At 41.6% G+C, this 20,154-nt stretch overlaps 2 protein-coding genes across 9 annotated transcripts in view; one reads left to right on the forward strand and one right to left on the reverse strand.

Moving 5' to 3' along the window:
• CARD14 (caspase recruitment domain family member 14) overlaps nt 1-11,243 on the forward strand; it is a 28,231-nt gene extending 16,988 nt beyond the window's left edge. For 5 of the 8 annotated variants that reach the window (XM_039345864.1, XM_039345892.1, XM_039345875.1 and 2 more), the window contains 9 exons: nt 2,912-3,101; nt 5,753-5,879; nt 7,186-7,423; nt 7,538-7,601; nt 8,396-8,504; nt 8,961-9,131; nt 9,875-9,966; nt 10,109-10,224; nt 10,476-11,243. In XM_039345864.1, coding sequence (XP_039201798.1) covers nt 2,912-3,101; nt 5,753-5,879; nt 7,186-7,423; nt 7,538-7,601; nt 8,396-8,504; nt 8,961-9,131; nt 9,875-9,966; nt 10,109-10,224; nt 10,476-10,692 — 1,324 coding nt within the window. In that variant the 3' untranslated portion in view covers nt 10,693-11,243. Of the gene's footprint in view, nt 1-2,911; nt 3,102-5,752; nt 5,880-7,185; nt 7,428-7,537; nt 7,602-8,395; nt 8,505-8,960; nt 9,132-9,874; nt 9,967-10,108; nt 10,225-10,475 lie in introns of those variants that run through there. The other 3 variants (XM_039345884.1, XM_039345905.1, XM_039345913.1) reach the window with 3 other exon arrangements.
• Nucleotides 11,244-13,099: 1,856 nt separating this feature from the next.
• SGSH (N-sulfoglucosamine sulfohydrolase) lies at nt 13,100-20,143 on the reverse strand. Its single transcript, XM_039345944.1, has 8 exons — nt 19,949-20,143; nt 18,345-18,505; nt 18,119-18,224; nt 17,077-17,227; nt 16,578-16,734; nt 16,339-16,420; nt 15,380-15,583; nt 13,100-14,343 (listed from the first exon to the last, which is right to left on the reverse strand). The coding sequence occupies exons 1-8, from the start codon at nt 20,052-20,054 to the stop codon at nt 13,784-13,786; spliced, it is 1,527 nt and encodes a 508-aa protein (XP_039201878.1). The 5' UTR covers nt 20,055-20,143; the 3' UTR covers nt 13,100-13,783.
• Between the last annotated feature and the right edge of the window lie 11 nt (nt 20,144-20,154).

A 20,154-nucleotide genomic window follows, 5' to 3' on the forward strand; every position in this document is an offset into this window, starting at 1 on the left:
TGTCAATGATTTGGGTGAGATATATGTGGAACTCATCAAATTTGCAGATGACACCAAGCTAGCAGGAATAGCCAACACTCCAGAAGATAGGCTTAAGATACAGAAGGATCTTGACAGACATGAACATTGGGTGCTAACAAAATGAAATTTAATGGTGAAAAAAGTAAGGTTCTACATACATTTAGGCAAGAAAAACCAAATGCACTGGTACAGTATAGCTGGTACCAGCGCTCAATAGTAGTAACTGTGAGAGGGATCTTGGAGTCCTAGTGCAAGGCTTTTCAATCTTTTCACCCATTGTACCACTTTTAGAATATGGCAACATCCAAGTACCACCAGTCGCCTAGCAAGGTGTCAAAAACTTGATGACCAAAAAAAAAAAAAGGAAAAAAGTGATAAAGTACTGGTAGTCTTCGACTTACAACAGTTCACTTAGTGACTGTTCAAAGTTACAATGGCACTGAAAAAAGTGCCCTCCAAGCCACAACCGAGCAAGACAGCACCCGGTGGCGCTCTTCCTCCTGTCCGAGGTTTTCATTGTTGTGAACATTTTTGTTGAGGATTGGTAGCGGGGGTAGGGTGGGGGGTGTTTGGTTTTTATTCCAAACATCCCCCACCTGGGTGGTTGCAGCAGGTTTTGGTCACTTCACATGACCCTGGGACACTGTGACCATCATAAATATGAATCAGTTGCCAAGCATCTGAATGTAAATCACAAGACCCTGGAGATGCTGCAAAATTCCAGCTGATCAGTGCTGGGCTCAGCAGAAGCATCAGGATCAGTGTGGCTTTCCAGCTGATTGGTGCTTCTTCAGGGTTCAGCAGAAGCACCAGGATCAGCGCCGAGCTCCAGATGGAGTCTGGCGCTGATCCTGGTGCTTCCACTGAGCCCTGACAGCCCCGAAGAAGCGCTGATCAGCTGGAAAGCAGCACTGATCCTGGCACTTCCGCTGAGCCCTGACAGCCCTGCAGCTCCAGCCGTCTCTCGCTCAGGCTTGTGCAGTGCTGCCACTGGTTCAGCTCATTCCCCTCCCCCGCTATCACTTTTCTAGGATGGTCGCGTACCACCTGCCAGGTGTCAATGTACCACAGGTGGTACTCGTACCACTGGTTGAAAAGCCCTGTCCTAGTGGATAATCACTTAAATATGAGCTAGCAGTGTGTTGCAGCTGCCAAAAAAGCCAACACAGTGCAAGGCTGCATTAACAGGCAATATATAGGGAAAACCTGTGTCTGTTTCCACTTTTTTTCATATAGAAAGCCAGAAGCTTGCTTTTTTTTTTTAATGAAGGGAGGCAATCTGTATCTGTTACATCTACAATATCCATACATGTGAGGAGTAACTCAACGACAAACTGTGATTGTTAGCCAAGGAATCTACAGAAGGCAAATATGAAAAATATAAAATAATTTTTTATTCAGGCAACAAAGAAAATGTGTGATTCTATAGACATAATTCTATTTAAGAGTAACTCAGAGTCATGGGACTGTATACATAAGTATAGGTAATCCTCATCTTACAGCCATTCATTTAGTGACCATTTCCACGGCATTGAAAAAAGTGACTTATGATCATTTTTCACACAGTGGTTACAGCATCCCCATGGTCACATAATAAAAATTTAGACACTTGGCGACTGGCATGTATTGATGACAGTTACAGTGTCCCAGGGTCTTGTTATTATCTTTTTCCAGCAAGCAAAGTCAATGGGGAAGTTAGATTCACTTAACAGTTATGTTACTAAGTTAACAATTACAGTGATTCACTTAACCACTGCGGCAAGAAAGATCATGAAATGGGCCAAATTCACTTAACAACTGTTTTGCTTAGCAATAGAAATGTTGGGCTCGATTGTATCTGTATATGTTCACAAAAGGTTTCTTTAAGGGATAAAATGTGAGGTCTTGGAAATGACTTTGTGTTCTGATTATTTCCTCTGTTCTTTTGAGGCATTGCTTCACAGCATTATTGGTGTCCTTTTATGTCTATTAATGTGTGACAAAGAAACAGTCTTTTATTCCAGGTCTCCGACAAACCCTTTCCCATTGTGGCTACTTTCTGCAAATGAATAAGCCTGGTTTAAATAAAAGCGTGCCTACAGGCCATTGCCCTACTCTCTTGAGTGTTGCCTATTCGTGTCCAGTAGAGATTAGAGATGTGTCATTTGCTTGATTTATGCAGAACAACTGCCAAGGTACTGTATCATTATTTAAAACTAGAGTGGGCAGCAAAATCTGGTAGCTACTAGATGGCAGGAAAATGTTAAAAGTTTTATATTTACAAAGGTCAAAGCGCGTGCTTAGTTTTCTTCCTCTGCCCCATATTTTTAAAAGCTACTTAAATATTTTTAATAGGAAGCTGACAGCCTGCAGAGTAAAGCAAAGCACCACTTTTAATTTAAATATTGCCTCTGGCCCTTTCAGCATTCTAAGAAAATTTTAAAAAAAGACAAATCCCTGCAAACAAGCCCAGCAAAAAAGATGAGAATAAAATAGCAAGAGTAAACTGGAGCGATAGAGCCTACAAAGTAGAGAGCAATTGACTACCACTCTGTCATAGGTAAACAGATATTTGTAATTGGCCATACATACTATTTTATTATAGGCAACCCTCCCTATTATAGCCATTTCATGCAAATATCCATAACATACTATAAAAAATTCAAATATATAAATCAATCCCAAAATATTCCCTGCCACTGATATATAATATCTGATGATGGACATTTCAAGTCCATAATAGCTTTCCTTGATCTAAATTTGATTTAATCTACACATTGAGTAGCCACAGATAAGTGTTCCTGCTCAGTTAAGACCAGCATAGAAGCCAGTCTAAAGTTGGAGAGATGCATCAGTGGGAGGAGCCAGAACCTATATGGACTTTATCCTGTCTGCTTTGTTCTCCTCTTAGTGTACCCATGCGCCGCCGACTTGCCCAGCGCTTTCCAAGCCGTATCACAACTATTGCCTTCCAAGCTGATGCCTTGTTGGAGCAGATCAGCATCACTGGGGGCAACCAGACTGGCATCTTCATTCATCGAGTCACTCCTGGATCTATTGCTGATGAGATGTCTTTGTCACCAGGCCAGCAAATTGTGCTGGTAAGACATTCCTACAACTTTGTTGTATGCCATCTTCTACATTTCTGCAAGATCTCTAAGGGACAGTGGGCTCTACCAGATGATGCAGTGCTGGCACTAGAAGAACATAACCAGCTGCTGATCACACCTGAGCTAGGGCTTTGCAGCTGGGGTGTATCTTGCCATTAGAGCTGTTTCAGCAGTTTAAGTTGCAACATATTGCTACCTTGTGCTTTAAGGAATAGTCTGTTTTCCCACTGGAGGGGATTTTTTTTCCTCACTTACATCTCAACTTGTTGGCTTCCCTTATAGATTCTATCAAAGTTAAGAAAAGTGGTTCAAATGCAGAACTGCTAGCAGGGCAACATTATAGGTTACAGGGGTTGACAATGATGTAAGTTTGCCACTATAGACAACGATAATAAACTTTTGAAAGTTTGGTTACTAGATTACCTCTAGGATTTCCCACAAACAATGGATAAATGTTCATGAAAAATTGCAGTATACCTCAAAAAGAGGTTGAGTGGTTATTGCTTTATTTTCTGGTTGTAAAAAAAGGGGAAGGATTTGTTTAAGCTGTCGACTTAATGGAATCAAAGGAGGCAGGACAAGGCATCCAGTTATGGGCCAGCTTGAAAGGGCAGCTAACAAACACTGATTGTGGCAGTTCTCTGTGCTCTGTTCTGAGTCAGAAAGGGACAATGCTCACTGTTTGGTTGGCTGAAAAGACGTGCAAATCATCCTTAACAGCCAGTCACAATCTGAAGCGTGTTTTAACTAGATTGAGAAGAGTAGGGAAACAGAAAAGCTGCTCATCTGGAAGAAAAAACTCCACAGTGTAGGTATTTGTATAAAGGTGACATATTTCTCTCTGGATACGTTTGTCATTCTAACACCATCTCTCTCCCTATCCCTGTCTAAAGGAAAAGCTCAACATTTTATATCGGCTGACAGGCAATCAGGGCCAGAGAAAAAAAACAAAATAGAAAAAGTAAAGCATTCTAAGTGGTGCTGAAGGTACTTCCAGCAAGCCTGCAGCATTAACCCATAGAATGGATCATGGTTGCTACAAAAATTCCATAGTAGTCCTCAGGAGATTCATTAGCAGTTTTGGGGCTGGGAAAATGTCATCCCTGTACTGGAAAGATTTGTGGATCTTTTCCAGTCTGGCTATCTTTCGGCTGCATAGACTTTAGTTCCCTGAATTCAGCCCTGCCAATCTGGCCATTTCTGAGACAATGTAAGATTGTTTTGCTATTATTCATTGAACTAGAATTCCAGCTTCTGAAAAGCTCAGAATCTACTCAGCCAGTCAGAGCAGTGATGGTGAAATTTTCAGGGTGACACAACACTGGAATACTTCAGGGTAATTTTTTTATAATTAGCTCGAAACAAATTAATTTCTTGGAAAGTAAAGCCAGAGCTTTAGCTTATGATTAAAAAGAAGCTTACTGCTTAACTACTTTTGCATAGTTTTTTTTTTTTTCTGTAATGTGAGTGGTTAAACAAACCAGGGAACCACCTCCCACAGTTTGTTTAGTTTTATATTTGAAAGGTAATGGTTGACTGTTGCTTTTCTATTAAGTCAAGGAGCACAAAGGCCATGAATCCCAGTTTAGATATCATACTAAGCAAACCATAGGCAAAAATCCATTGTTTTGCTTTGCTGTTTTTGCTTATATGAGAATCAAATGGGAATGATTGGGCAGGATGCACTAACATGTGCTAGGAAGAAGAGAGCCAGTTTGGTGCAGTGGTGAAGATGCTGCCCTAGAAACCAGGAAACTGAATTCTAGGCCTCCCTTAGGCAGGAAAGCCAACTGGGTGACTTTGGGCTATTTACTCTCTCTTAGCCCCAACTCACCTCACAGGGTTGTTGTTTTGGGGAAAATAGGAGGCAGAAGGATGAGCTATGTTTGCCATCTTGCATTACATATATAATTTGGGATAAAATAATAAATAATATAATCACTTACAAATTATGAAGGATTTAGATCAGTGGTTCTCAACCTGTGGGTCGGGACCCCATTTGGGGTCGAACGACCATTTCACGGGGGTTGCCAAACAACGCAGTCCGCCATGTTTTTCCCCTTTTCCTTAGCTGTGCTACTCCCTTTTATTCTATTGGCTTTTGAAAGCCAATAGAATAGACTCTCTTGAATAGAATCTAATTCTATTGGCTTTCAAAAGCCAATAGGAATTGTCCAGGCTCTCTCTGCCCTGCTGAGCCCGCCAAAAGTCCCATTCTGCAAACGGTGCTGCACCAGTTGAGTAGTCCTTGACTTACAACCGGTTGGGGGTCACGGCATTAAAAAGGTTAAGAACCATTGATTTAGATTTATTCATACATCCAAACTGGCCTAATTTCAAGGCAGTAGCTGAGAAATTGTCACAATGAGATTTTACTGAACAGTGAATCATGTCCCATAATTTTATGTCTCATGTCTCATTTCATGGGACATAAAATGAATGAAACTCTACTCTAAGCTATGTAGTTCAGCTGTCAGTTCCATTGTAAAACCTTCTGTATTGTCAAGCTGTTACCATTTCCGTAAAAGTATGATTAACGTGGGAAAGGTCTTTCTTGTCTCTGAGCTGAGCCAGGTTGCAGGTGTTTGACTTCCTCAAACAGAGTCTCTTTGATCAACATTTCAAGTTCTTTGAATGTATAGGTGGATTATGGAGTCATGGAACCAGGTTTCAAAGCTGTCTTAGAAGATGCAACTCTTGAGGAGGCTCTTTGGGTCCTGGAAAAAGTGAATGGATTTTGCTGCTTGTCTGTGAAGCACAACATGGAGGGTAAGGATATTTGCTTCCCTTGGAGAAGGGCTATTGTCTGTCTCTCTAAAGGTGGCTGAGCTATGACTTCTATTAGATCTCATGATAAGCCATACAGTTAATAGAAATTGGGCTTTGTTAATAACTCACACCATCTATCCCTGGCCTACATGATAGCTTCAAAGTACAAAAGTCATAAAAAAGTATGATTCAAGCATGCTGGTGATCGGGTATTTCTCCCTTTAGTGCAGGGGTTCTCAACCTTGACAACTTTAAGACTTGTGGACTTCAACTCCCAGAATTCCTCAGCCAGCTTTGCCAAGGTTGAGAACCACTGCTTTAGTGGGATTCTGCAATGAAGTAAGGCAAATAGTAGATTTGTGAGTACCCTTAAGGGTGGCATACTGGAAAACGAGAAGAAGCTTTCCTGTATTATACCACTCAAATTATTGTAAAAGATGTAATAATATTTGAGAATGAGAGAATGGATCATGTTCCATTATAATTAGTATAAAGGAGAATCTATTCAGTGTTTCCATGCAGGAATTCCTTCCCAGCATTTATGTTTTTTCCAAATCCTAAGAAAAATCAGTTGAGAAATCAAGAAAATGGGAATACATTTTAGCCAGGGTAAGCACTGAGAATGCTAGCCAGGAGGTACCTTCTTCTATTCCAGACATGTCAAACTCATGATGTCATGTGACTTCGCGCAACGTATCGGGGCAGTTTTGCCATTGCTGGCGATAGGGTGGGCGCGGCTTCCGCGTGACGCGTCTGGCCTGCGGGCCAGCAGTTTAACACCCCTGTTCTATTCTATTTGTAGCTTTTGGATGGTGGGGTGGTTTTCTGATAGATCCTAATAAGCAAAATTCTGAGGAACTTAGTGCTTGGGGCTTCTAGCACTCAAGCTGGTGCAACAGATGACGTTGACGGATCCAGTGTATGCAGGGAGTAATTAGAGCCGATATAAGAGGTCCTCACCTTTGGCACCAATTGGATGGCTTTGAGAGTACATAGTGCTTTCTGGTCACATATTATGAAAAAGACAGAATAATGTGATTTTGGAAATTCCTGAACACTCCTGTGATTTCTAGTTTCTCTTTCCTGAATCCTAAAGATGAATTGGAAATTGGATATACTGTACAGTATACTCTTGATTGGGCCTCAAATGTATTCAGCTGATTTTAGTATCTCACTGGACATGAATATGGAAGGCAAAGGACCTGTTTGGGAAGTAACTCTGCTCTCACTTATTTACCCTCAGTCCCACCTGACGTGTGTTATTGCTACTTAGATTCACAGTTTCCAACAAACTTCATCTTACTAGGTTACAAGAAATTACTGACTGACCTGAACTCAAAGCTGGTGACATCTGGTGACTCCTTCTATATCCGATCCAACCTATGCCTTAAGAAACAGGGTCCTGGGGAACTCTCAGTAGATTGCCATAATATTCTGCATGTCACTGACACTGTGTATGAAGGCCAATCTCAGTGGAGTGCTTGCCAGGTGAATCCTTATACCATGAAAGACATGGATGCCGGTACCATTCCCAACTACTTCCAGTGAGTATGATCATCTCAGTAGGTCCAAAGGGGGTACATTCTTGCCGATCTAATGTAGAAGCACATCTGTTTCCTTCTGCCTTATACATTTCTGTTCCTGTTTCTTTGATACAGGGCACAACAGCAACTCATTGCCCTCATTCAAGAATTGGCCCAAAAGAACATGATTTCCCGGAAGGTAATGAGGCAACGTTTCACTTTGCTTTAGGCAGTTAAATCTGCAAGTTGATTTAGACTGCTAACTAAATTACAAAAATGCATTTCCACCAAGCTGGATGAAGATGGGGGTAAGGAAGAGGAACTCCATACTTCACTGTTCTCCCTCCATACAGACAACCTAGGAAATGGATGGGAATAGCAATTTTAGAATTAACAAAACATTCAAAAAGAATTCTTTGAATCATGGCACTCCAACCAAGGGGCAATTAACAGATGTAGACTTATGGTGGTGCAGTGGTTAGAATACAGTATTGCAGGCTAATTCTGCTGATTGCCAGTGGTTTGATTCTCACCGGCTCAAAGTTGACTCATCCTTCCATCCTTCCGAGGTTGGTAAAAGGAGGACCCAGATTGTTGGGTCAATATGCTGATTCTGTAAACTACTTAGCAAGAGCTGTAAAGCACTGTGAAGCGGTATATAAGTCTAAGTGCTATTGTTACTGCATACTACACAACCTCACATCCCCTGTATGTCCTGCACTGACGATATTTTAGTAGTAATCCCAAACTGCAGCCCAGAGAACTCTAATAATACAACCTGGAACACGAGATATGTTGCACTATCATAGGACTTGTTCTTCTACTAATATGTGGAAGGCATCTGGGTGAGAATTACTTGAGACAAAGGCTTAGCATGAAAGTCGTTTGGGGACATTGTTTTATAGGAGCATTGCTCCTATAATTGCCCAGCTAACTACTGCCATAACTCTATACATTCTAGGTTTAATAAAACACCTTCCCTTTTGCCCTTAGAATTCCAGTTCACAATGCAAATTGGTCCGTATTGTGAGCACAGGCAACAGGATCAATCCACTTTGGTCAGCTATGGAATGTAGTTTCTCAGAGTCAAACAAGCCAAAAGGCAAGTTCAACTACTGCAAAATTGTTTATAGTTGTTGAAAATTATCACAGGTCACAACCTCTTTAAATATTTATCTAGGTAAATTCAACAGAGTGAGCTTTTTTTTCTTTTTTTAAAGAATACATGCCAAGGATTGCACTCTAAAGCATCTATTGGGGATAACTAATTAATTGGCTAATTTAAAAAAGTCTCTGATACTTTCTAGAAGCTTGATCATTTTCTAAAAAAAACCATTTTGCTGTGGTAACCAGGTTACTTATTACAGACCCACTGCAGCTATTATGTTTTGAGTTTTTCTATTCCTGACTGTAATTCTAAAGAATCTTTAATTGCTGCAATTTAATAAATGCCTTCAAATATGCTTTCTTAAAATATAACTAGAAATGAAAAAAAACAAGCAGTGGATGAAATCCACAAGCATTTATTTCTCTGATTGCTTTACTCTTTCCCTTCTAGTGAATCCCAGGAATTGTGTCAGTCTGATGCCATACACTTTTGTCAGGCATTACAGACCTGGGCAGCCACGTCCAGTACTTGTAGTGCCATTACTTTTGAGGAAGATTCTGGCTGACAAGCTATGCCTTTCCAGGGAGTTTGAAAAATGTCCATCAGGTATACAAGGGTCAGGTGGGTTTGGTGGAATTTTGCATAAAAATATTGTTTAAGTCCTAGAAAACTCAGCATCTGAACTTGAGACAAAGTTAGTGGAAATGTCTAGCTGATGGAACTAGAAGAGTTCACAATAAACTTCATAGTTCCTGTCTATGGAGATTCTCCGTCATTCAGGTCATGTTTGTCTCAAAGGTGCTTTTTCAAAAAACAGTAGAGTAGAGTAGAGTAGAGTAGAGTAGAGTAGAGTAGAACAGAACAGAACAGAACAACAGAACAGAATAATGTTGTTACTTTGTTGTTGTTGTTAATTGCGAAGTCGTGTCCGACCCATCGCGACCCCATGGACAACGTTCCTCCATGTCTTCCTGTCCTCTACCATCTTCTGGAGTCCATTTAAGTTCATACCTACTGCTTCAGAATGTTGTCACTTTAAATATACACTAATCAGCATACATTAAAATGAAATTTTGTTGCTTTCAGCTCTCAAAGGGTAACCACTTCCAATAAACACTACATAAACATGAGAAAAAATTATGCATATACCCACATACTTGGAAAAAGCATCTTTGAGTTCACCAGTTCCTGCTCAAATAATTATCTTGTCCTAGAACATAGAATATTTCTTGATACTGGATTTTCTCATTCTCTCATGTATCCAAACATTACTTTTAACGAAACATAAGAAAAAGAGATTTAGTTTGGATTCTACAATTGTTCAGAACTATGCTCTCTCATTTTTGTCCTTCCTGCTCCTGCAGACATTCAGAACACAGAAACCTTCCATGAAAACAAAGAGTTGAATGGCAGCTCTTGTGTTCCTCGATGGGATCTGGAGCAGTTAATGCAAAAGGTATTAGAGGCTGCAACAACAGATGTTGTATTTGGGTACAGATGCAGTTATATCGGGTGAGGGATTAATATGTGTATTCCCTTAGGATTATAAATATTGTTTGATGGGATCTTTGCAGTTATACATCTCATTCTATCTCTAGAATGTACATGCCTGGCTGGATCTGGGCCTGGAGAGTGTGCAAGAACTTCTGACAATGGACATTTATCCCATCATTATTCTCATCACCATCGGTGAGAAGAATGCCAAGAAAATCAAGTAAGTACTGCTACTTTGATGACTTGCATTTCTCTCTGGCAGAATTTCTATCCAATTATTTTTAATCACCAAAGATGCACCTAAAATCACTTCATTTGGCACATAATGTGTGTTTATTCACCATATCTTTATATTGGCAATTCTTTCTCCTTTGGCCATCGTTCTTCAACCTTTCCTTCACATGCGCACAAACATACTTTGTGAGTAAGCTCCAAATTCTGACTTCCATACCTAAATGGCTTGAATTTCAGGAAAGCTCTTCAGCGCCTTGGAGCGACCGAGGAGCAACTTTTGGAGAGTGTCCGGAAAGATGAGACCCAGTTGGAGACAGTGTCCTGCCTTTATCGTATCATTGCTCCTGAGGCCTGGGGTGATCTCGATGCTCTCAACAGCTGTGTCCGTGTGGCTGTCGCTGATGAGCAGAAGAAGGTAGTATGGGTGGAACAAGTGCCGCACCGACCTCTTTAGACCAATACATGGGACTTAAGGCAATTGTTTCATCTGAGCCTAGGAAGAACTGAAAGATGCTACTGTTTGTTCTGGGAGGAAACAGAACATATTCCAAGCTGCATACTTACTGTTTAAAGAATTGCCATTTATTTTTTCATGTTCTCCATCCTGCCTCATTCAACCTCTTTCAAACCAATTTTATCTTCCCTCACCATCCCTTTGAATTCCTGGCAACACATCAATCATATGTTGGCTAAATGTGCAGAGTACTAGAAGCTGTTTTAGGTAGGATGTGTACGCAGAGGTTTACTATAATGAATTTTTAAACTCTTGGGTGGAGTTGGTACTCACACAGTTCCTTATGAGAACAAGTGTGCAGTATATTGAATGTTGAGCATGAAAAGAATGGATGCATTTCATTATGTAAGAATTTCTCATAGAATACCATTGCATTGTTTTAAAGAAATTATCAAACCCATTAACTACTGGTAGCAAACTGAGAATGTTTTTTGGCAAGTTAACATTCCCTGCATTGTATTAGTCTATTAAAATCTGAAATCGAAGTAAAAGAATTTTGGCCATGCTTCTGTTACATTGAAACTCTAAAAATTTAATTAGGTTTGCCTTATTCCTTGACTTATATTACAGAGATTTGCAGTAGCCAGCAGAATTAGTATTAGATCAGGGTCCAATTCTCATTAGTTCACTAGTTGATTTTGTGACTGTCACTTAGGCTAACAGGGCTTTGTAAGAATAACATGGAAATAGGAAAGAGATTTATGTTGCCTTATCATCCTGAAGGATATAAGTGATATAAGAGGAATTAAAGAATGAACAAGAACAAGATGGAATTGGATTACCAGTCCCTTACTCTATGTTAGCATTCCCTCTCTTTTGCAATTGTGAGCAATTTATACTTCCCAAACTATGCAGTATTTCAAACATGCAGTATTTCTGCTTTCTCCTTCACTGTACTGGTATCTCAGACTTCTCTGGCCCTTGTTCCCCCAAGGCTTAATTCTTAAGAATGTTGTGCTTCCAAGCCTGTTCTTGGGAAGCTTTTCGTTTCCTCTTGGAACCACTGAAAAGCAGATGCAAAGAAACAGAGGGAAGAGTTCTTATTTGTTGTTGCTGTTGTTAATTGCGAAGTCGTGTCCGACCCATCGCGACCCCATGGACAATGTTCCTCCAGGTCTTCCTGTCCTCTACCATCTTCTGGAGTCCATTTAAGTTCACACCTACTGCTTCAGTGACTCCATCCAGCCATCTCATTCTCTGTCGTCCCCTTCTTCTATTGCCCTCAATCTTTCCCAGCATTAGGCCCTTCTCCAGTGAGTCCTTCCTTCTCATTAGGTGGCCAAAGTATTTGAGTTTCAACTTCAGGATCTGGCCTTCTAAAGAGCAGTCGGGGTTGATCTCTTCTAGGACTGACCGGTTTGAACGCCTTGCAGTCCCAGTCCAAGGGACTCGCAGGAGTCTTCTCCAGCACCATAGTTCAAAGGCCTCAATTCTTTTGCACTCAGCCTTTCTTATGGTCCAACTTTCACATCCATACATTGCAACTGGGAAAACATGTCCTGGAGTTCTTACTACAATGCACTATTGCTGATGGTCATCATTTTCCAGTTGGCAGGTTTCATTAAAAACTATTTGATGGATCAACAATCCATATGCTTATCTGTGCGCACCAAACACCTCCTAAATTGGCATCAACCATAGAACCCCCCAGAACACCTGAATGGGAATTATAGCACTGCAGAAGCCTCACTCAGGTGTTTATTGTTAAATACCCTCCTCACCCTCCAGGTAATTGCCAGTTCAGTACAGCTGTTTGTAAGGAACAAGCCTTTACGTGCATTAGGGTTGTCAACTCCTTCAGAAGATACTTTTGAATACAAGGGAGTGAGTGTATATGAAGTACCCTTTGAAACAATTTAAGCAGTAAATTGTTCTTTTTCTATATTGACAGAGTTGTTCTGGAAGCTGCTCTTGGCTATCTCCATTTGTTTTAAGTGGCTTGAAAAAGTGCTTAATAGGTCCTTTGTACATTTCAAATTGACTCTTTTGGAGGAGTTGCAAATAATACATGCAGTATGGGATGGAGCCCTACTATGTGTTATTTTAAATGCGTAACAACTAGCAGAAGTTGATATCACTACAGCAGCCTCAGTGAAGAATTTCGAAGATTCCCTTTGTGCAGTGTTCGGGGTACAAGAATGGCTGAGATGATCAGTCACACAGACTTCTAAAACCAGCTGCTAATAAGCTCACAGCTCAAACTACGTGCCTGTAGCAACAATGAGAAAGGAAAGACTCCTGGATTTCTGCAACAAGTTGCACAACAGGCCACTGAAGCCAGGTGTGGACTATGGGTTGCCCACCCTTGTTTTAATGAAGGAATAAAACCATTCACAAACAAAAAAGCTAGTTAGAAACAACTTTTCATTTCTTTATTTTATAAAAGCAGGCTTTAGCCATATTATGCATATTCTGGAGAACTAGCAACTGCTTGGCAGATCTATACCATCCCAGCAGGCAAACCAAAAGCTGTTTCTAGTCATCTCAGTATTCTGTGGAAGAATAATGATGAAACATGTAGGCTACAGAATCTAAATCATTTCTGCTCTTTAAACTGATTTTAAACTTAGCCAGTTTCTATCCCTGCTCTATGTGTAACAACTGAGATGGGACCAGCCCACCTATATTCTTGTGGGACCACAATTTGGGTGAGGATACCTATAGTAGTGATCAAGTCATCTCTTAAACCAGGCTTCTCCAGTCATTTTAATTTGGACTACAACTTTCCATCACATTCGCAGTGTGTGACCATTAGCCATTCTTACAAGGAAGGATGACAAGTGTGGTCATCCATCTGGAAGATGCTTGTGGCATTCTTCTGGCAGCAAATGTTAAAAAAATATGGCAGAACTTCATTCTTGTATGGGAGGCAAACACTTCCTTGCATTTTACTCCAAATCTTCTCTCAGGTGCAACTTCAGTAGTATTTAATTCTGCAAACTGGATTGTTTGCATCAGCACCCACTTGACCTTTTCTTGTTGCAGACTGATGATGAGTAACCGCCACCAAAACAGGGAAGCAAAAACAAAATCACAGCTCGTTATGAAGCGGCCAACACTTGGGGACAGGCTTATCCTCCAAGACCCCATCAGGAGCACATACCCAGGGGTCACTAGTCTCCCACTGCCACTTCAACAGCAGCCGCTGCAGCTCTTCAAGAGCCTGTGCATAGCGGGGATCAGAAGCCACATTGTGGCTTTCTGTAGGATCGGTGCTGTGATCATACAGTTCCCAGCGATCCCGATAATAGTAGCTACGCAAAGTCTTATTCCAATGAGTAGGTTGCCCTGCCTGAGTTCTGCTCAGCAGGTCCTGGAATGTAGGTGAAACGTAGAAATCTTGATCAATGGGAAAGGAGGTTCGGTTCTGCAGATTGTGAATGAAATGCAGGGAGCCATGCTGCACAGCTCGCATGGGATAGTGCATGGTGACCTCATGCAGGCTTTGGCTGGCAAACACAGTTCTCCATTTTGGCTCCAGTGATAATGCTGACAGCAGAGACTTCCCAGTGAGTTGCACTATCTGCTTCCCAAACAGACTGTACCTGGGATATGGTACAGAAAACCAGTCCAGAATGGTGGGAGTGATATCTGCAGAGAGAGAAGAGAAAGCTGAAGCATAAAACTTACATCTGATGCAAAGGGAAGAGATGGGAGGGAACTTTGGCCGCAGGTGTGACCTAGTATGGAACAATATTTCTGGGTCATATACAAAAAACCAACTGTTTCTTCTAAAGATTTTCTAGAGTATATTGAAACCAGTTAACCCCAGTTCTATACCTTCTACATGCATCTACTCAATAGAATTTAGGCTCGATAAAAATGGTAAAGTCTATTCACAGTAGGAACCAACAGGTCAAATGTCATATATATTCAACAGCAGAAGCTTCTCTGATACAACATGGCTACATGAGTTGTTTTAATGCAGACAGGAAAGAAGTCATAACTAAGCAGCCCACAGAAATTTCTCTCTCTTAACTCCAGGGTTTAAATCTTAAGCCACTTTTTCTTCCCTTTCTGAGTCAGGAGACTTTTGGCTGTTCCTTGCTGATCCATGAGATTGAGAAGCCCTTGCCTAAGATTGACACAACAGTTGTATCTGGTCTAAGCAGCCCTTACACTATACTGACGTCCCATTCTTCCACTTTCTCTTTTTTGCTATTTGAAGGAGGGAACAAGAAAAGGGAAATATGACCTAGTCTGCCTTCTGCCACCCTCATGTGAATTCAATCACTTAGTAGGTGGGGGGTCCCACATTTGCCATGACTCATTTAACCCCAGTTTGTTGAATATGTGGAAAGCCAGCATATGAGACAGTGCTTTAAATAAGTATTAAATAAGTATAAATTTCGTATAACAGAACTGTTTGGAAGGGTTCATAAAGCATATATTTTCCTGAAACTATACTAGGGAAAGAGAGCACAGGAGGACACCCACAAAGACGAAACCGCCAGACACATCAGCTGTAACCATAATTTCCCCCTCTCTCCAAAGAGGAAGATCTTCAGAAAAGGCCAATGCAAAGTGGAAAGTGTGTTATAGTTTGCTAAGTAGCCCGATGCGCTTTAGCGCATCCCAGTCTCCTCCATGGGACAAATCCACCAATTCATTTCTCAGCTGCTCTTACCTAGGAGGCTGACGTAGGCACCGCTGACCTGGCCCCAACGTGAAGGATGCTCAGGAGACGAGACCAGGAGGGGCTCAGCTGTGCCTGGCCAGTACAGGTTGGTTCTGCCACTGGGAAAGGGGATGCCGTTGTCTGATGTATAGATCACAAGAGTGCTGTTGTGGAACCCTGCATGGCGGAGTTCCTCTAGGATAAGACCAAGGCCTGCAGAAATAGTATACAATAAATATTATCATCCAAACCTCAGGAAGAAGTACAGGTTCTTTCTCCAGGCACCACACAGCAGGTATTAAAAGATTATTCGGTATTAATTGATCATCTCTCTTCCATTAAGTTCCACCCAGTTAACATAATTATGCATATTTTGCTAAGGATGAATGGATTACTGTTGCTTTGCTTCCCTATCCCTAAAACATATTGCCGTAAGGCACAAGACCAGTTCAATACTGTGGTAAAGGTGAGGGCCTAGAAACTGGAAGACCACGAGTCCTAATCTTCCCTCTGGCATGAAGGTTAGTCAGGTGACTTTGGGCCAGTCATTCTCTCTCAGCCTGACTTACCTCAGAGGGCTGGTGGTGTGGGGAACATAGGAAATGGGAGCATTAAGTAGCTTAAGTTGTATAAAATATACAAATAAAAGCTACTAGATAGTAGCAAGGCCATTATATGTAAGAGCTAGACACAGTTCTTAGAAACCCCTCACAGCGTCAACCCAGTGAATTGCACAGGGTTCTAAAAACTAGAAGAGATGTATTCCTTTTTAATAAACAAAGATGATCATCTGCTCTCTCAGAACCAATATTTATGCCTTCATGTGCTTAAAGCAAAATCAGACAGACTTTCAAGTATACAAAAATGCACCCAACCATCATTAATTAAAGGTTTTGTTCCCTTTCAGAAGTACCAAGTCTTTTGTCCCACTCCTGTAGGCAGAACTACCTGGTTCAGTAATCATCTACCTTGATCCATGCGCCCGACAGTGGTATATTGAGCTGCCAAATCTTCACGAGCAGCTGGGGTGTCTTGTACAAAATAAGGGACCTGAGACCAAAAGGAGATACAGCTGAAACTAGAAGCTACTAGGAGAGACCTCCAGGTAACAAAGGTGAATTGTTATGAAAAGTACTGGAGGAGACTGGTCATTGCTACTTGGAGGTATTGCTGGAACCCAGGTGGAGAAGAAAATCCTAGGCCTCACCTGCACTTGATCTGGATGGTAGAGCTCAGGTTTCCAGTCAGGGATCCAGCCCATTCCAGGCTCCCCGTTGCCAAATTTCTCACAGAAGGCTCCATACTGCGGCTGGGAATGACCACAGCGATGAGGATCATGGAAAGCGACATAAAGGAAAAAAGGCCTACAGGTTGGGAAAAGGGGGCAGAAACACAATTAAGGGCTCTTGATAATGGGCCAACGGTGTTTCCTCTTCACTATTTAAAGCAATACTTTGGGTGCCTCTAGCTTTGCTAAGCTCCATTTTCGTCTTCTCCATAATCCCCCCTTCAAGTTTGGTTTCTCTTTGAATTTGATCCTCCTATCTCTGTACACAGAACCATTTAATTTCCCAAGACATTCTCTTGGGATCTCTACTGGGCCTGCCAAACATGAGCGAAAGGTGGGTCAGAAGGGCCTGGCCCTGGATGCTCCACATGGGCTTAAGGAAGGGATGCACCTGGATCATTCCAATACCAGATCTTACTTTTCATCCACAGTCTGGAGGAATTTCCGAACAAGCACTTTGATTCGGGTGATGTTTCTGCCCACTTGCAGGACAGAACTGTTTTCCTCAGTGTAGGCAAAGTCAAATGGATACACAGCCTCTGGCCCAACATGCTTCTTGCCAATAATTCCTGAAAGAGACAAGGAGCTGGAGTCAGTCAAAAAAAAGGATATTAATATTAACCTGTCAGTTAGGGTAGTGCCCACATTACATATACAAAATATACATAACCTTGCCATTTACAGGGGCAAGGAGGGATGCAAGGATTCTATGCTACTTACGTTCATTCATAAAGCTTAACAGAATGATGGGTATGTAGCTTCAGAAAGTAAAAATGTGCAATTTATAATGTGCTATGAAATATATTTATTTGTATCCCATCTTTATTATTTTTTACAAACAGTTCAAGGCGACAAATATACCTACTGGTAATACTCCTTCCTCCTATTATTTTCCCCACAACCACATCCCTGTGAGGTGGGTTGGGCTGAGCTAGAATGACTGGCCCAAAGTCACTCAGTTGACTTTCATGATTCAGGTGAGATTTGAACTCATGGTCTCCTGGTTTCTAGCCTGGTGCCTTAACTACCAGACCAAATTGGCTCTCAGAAATATTTTTCTCTGTGTTGGAGTTGGACTAAATGAGACAAAGGCATCACTGAGGGAGGCAATCCACAAGACAAGCCTTTTCTAGTGGCCTTATCAGCACTGACAAAAATAAATAAATGGCAATAAACCAGTAAATTAAGAGAAATGTAATATTCTTTGGATTTTGATTGAGCAGTTAAGTAAAATGTCCATTCTGCTTTCAACAGCGACAACCACCTGCCTCAGCATTACCATACATGGCATCTCTTTTTAAAATAACATGTATCATTGCTAGCATTTTCTTAATGGGCTGCAAACCAGAGAACAAATGTCTTTCTTAAGCTTGCAGGCTGTCTCATCCAAGTCCCAAACAGAAAAGAGTTCCAGCTGAACTGTGGAAGTGAAAGGAGGAACTTTGCTTTCCTCTACTTACCTGTCCGTATCCCAGCCTGGTTAAGCAATAAGGGGAGGCTCTGGACACTATCAAAGGAGTTGAAGTGGTGCACATCTTGGTGCAATCCGTACATCCCATTCTGGTGCTGTGGTTAGACAGAAATCATTTGCAATAATAGGGCATCCTCAGTTTGGTGGCAATCAAAGAAAAGGACAGGATCATGCTATAGCATGGCTTGCTTTTTGCTCCCATCTGGGCATGTTACCTGAGGCAGGCCCGTCAAGAGGCTGGCCCGACTGGGAGAGCAGCTGCTGACAGAAGTGAAGGCATTCCGGAAGATCAAGCTCCGCTCGGCCAAAGCATCCAGGTTTGGGGTCTTTATGACTGTGTTGTTATACACACCACTCTCAAAACCACCATCGTCCGCTGCCACAGAAAAGGGAGAGTATAAGTCAAGGGATCTGTATTCTTCTGTTCGCTGTGAACATTTGCTACAATCTTCTGGGATAGTCATCCACAAATCTATTATATTTGTGCCTGGAAAACATCTGGAGGTGGCTGGATTGTGTAAAATTGCTCTCTTAGCTGGGGCAGAGTTTAGTTTTGTAACAGAGACTTAAAGAGATTTCAGCCTGTGAAATTCCAAAGTGTTGTATTCCATGACATATTTATCCAACAAATGCTATATTGAAGTCAGACCTTTTTTGTTCACCATTAATGCTAACATCTGATGTTTAAAAAGCTTTTGCCCACCATGGACATGAATATTTCATGGCAAGCAATGATTGAAAACCTTAACCCTAATCCATTTTGGGAAGGGGGGAAAGAGTGTAAATTGGTGAAAATAGGATATAACCGATCCGTGTAAAAAAACTCAGCATGATCAAAAAAGGAACAAGAACCCTATATCACACTACACTCCAGGAAACCTGCAGTTACAGCTGAAAAGGGAGAATTGTGGATTCTGAGCTATTTTATGGTTTCATAAACACAGTTCCACTAATTTAGCTAAATGCACACAACACAAACTACAAAAATATGTGGTGGACAAAGGGAAATTCACCAGTCATCTCACAATCCTGTTAATTCTGTCATACCTTATCAAAAGTGGCATGTCCAGCTCTTATATTTCAATAATATTTGTATTATTATATTTCTTATATTTCAATAATAATTGTATCTTCATTCTTTCATAAGCAAAAGCTGAGACCTGGCACCATAGCCAAATTGATCAATGCCCATTATTATGTCCTTTAGAGTTTCTATGCAAGCCTTTTTTCTTCTGGCAAATTTGTAACAGATTTCCCACTACAACTAGAAAAGTCTGCATCTGTTGAATGTTTGTCTGTCCTACAGAAATCTACCAACTGCAGGAAGCTCAATTTAGGGAATATGTGAGAAATAGGGTCCATATTTGGAATTTCTCTTCCTGCCAACCCAAACCAAGGGGGGTGGGGGAACAGAGGGGTGACTGTGACCCAGAATACTTGATATTACTCTCCTGTAGAACACATAGGGGAACTGGCCCTCCCACCTTCTAAAAAGGCAGAGGTTCTCTATTCAGTTGAGTTTATCTCATCAACGCAATCAGGAAGCTGTCACAGCAACAAAACCAGAATGTTTTGCCCATGCTTCCTTCCCTTCTCCTTTTTCGACTTCCGTATGTCTCTGGGATTTCCCGATTGCCTTCCATCCAAATATTTCCCAAGCCCGACTTTTAACTTGCTTCAGAACCACTCAAAGTTTGCCAGATGATCCCCCACCTTCTTAAAGCAACTCCCAACGAAAGCCAATCGTGGGCAAGCATATCGCGCAAGGGAATCCAACGCAAGAGGGTCTAACGTCCTCCCCCAGGATTGGTTTGCTCACCTACAATCAGCAGAACATTGCGGGACCTGTTGGGGTCCGCCTTTCTAGCGTTACAGAGCCCCAGAACGAGGAGCGCCACCACGCAGCTCTGTACGGGAGACTGCATGGCAAACTCGCATCGCCCGGGCCTGCGCCCGGCAAACGGTCCCCGAACCTTGCATTCAGCGCAGCTGGAAACTAGGAAGGAGCTAATCACTGCTCAGCTC

Source organism: Crotalus tigris, unplaced genomic scaffold (genome assembly GCF_016545835.1).
Source record: "Crotalus tigris isolate CLP2741 ecotype Arizona unplaced genomic scaffold, ASM1654583v1 scf7180000017551.9496454, whole genome shotgun sequence".
NCBI lineage: Eukaryota > Metazoa > Chordata > Lepidosauria > Squamata > Viperidae > Crotalus > Crotalus tigris.

What these genes read in the sequence shown, in the direction of transcription:
- SGSH (XM_039345944.1), bottom strand. Translation starts at nt 20,054, where the DNA reads ATGCAGTCTCCCGTACAGAGCTGCGTGGTGGCGCTCCTCGTTCTGGGG. An exon ending in CAATGTTCTGCTGATTGTAG is followed by an intron (nt 18,506 to 19,948) that starts GTGAGCAAACCA and finishes TTTCTGTGGCAG; the next exon opens with CGGACGATGGTGGTTTTGAG. An exon ending in TGTCGGGCGCATGGATCAAG is followed by an intron (nt 15,584 to 16,338) that starts GTAGATGATTAC and finishes CTATTTCTGCAG; the next exon opens with GCCTTGGTCTTATCCTAGAG.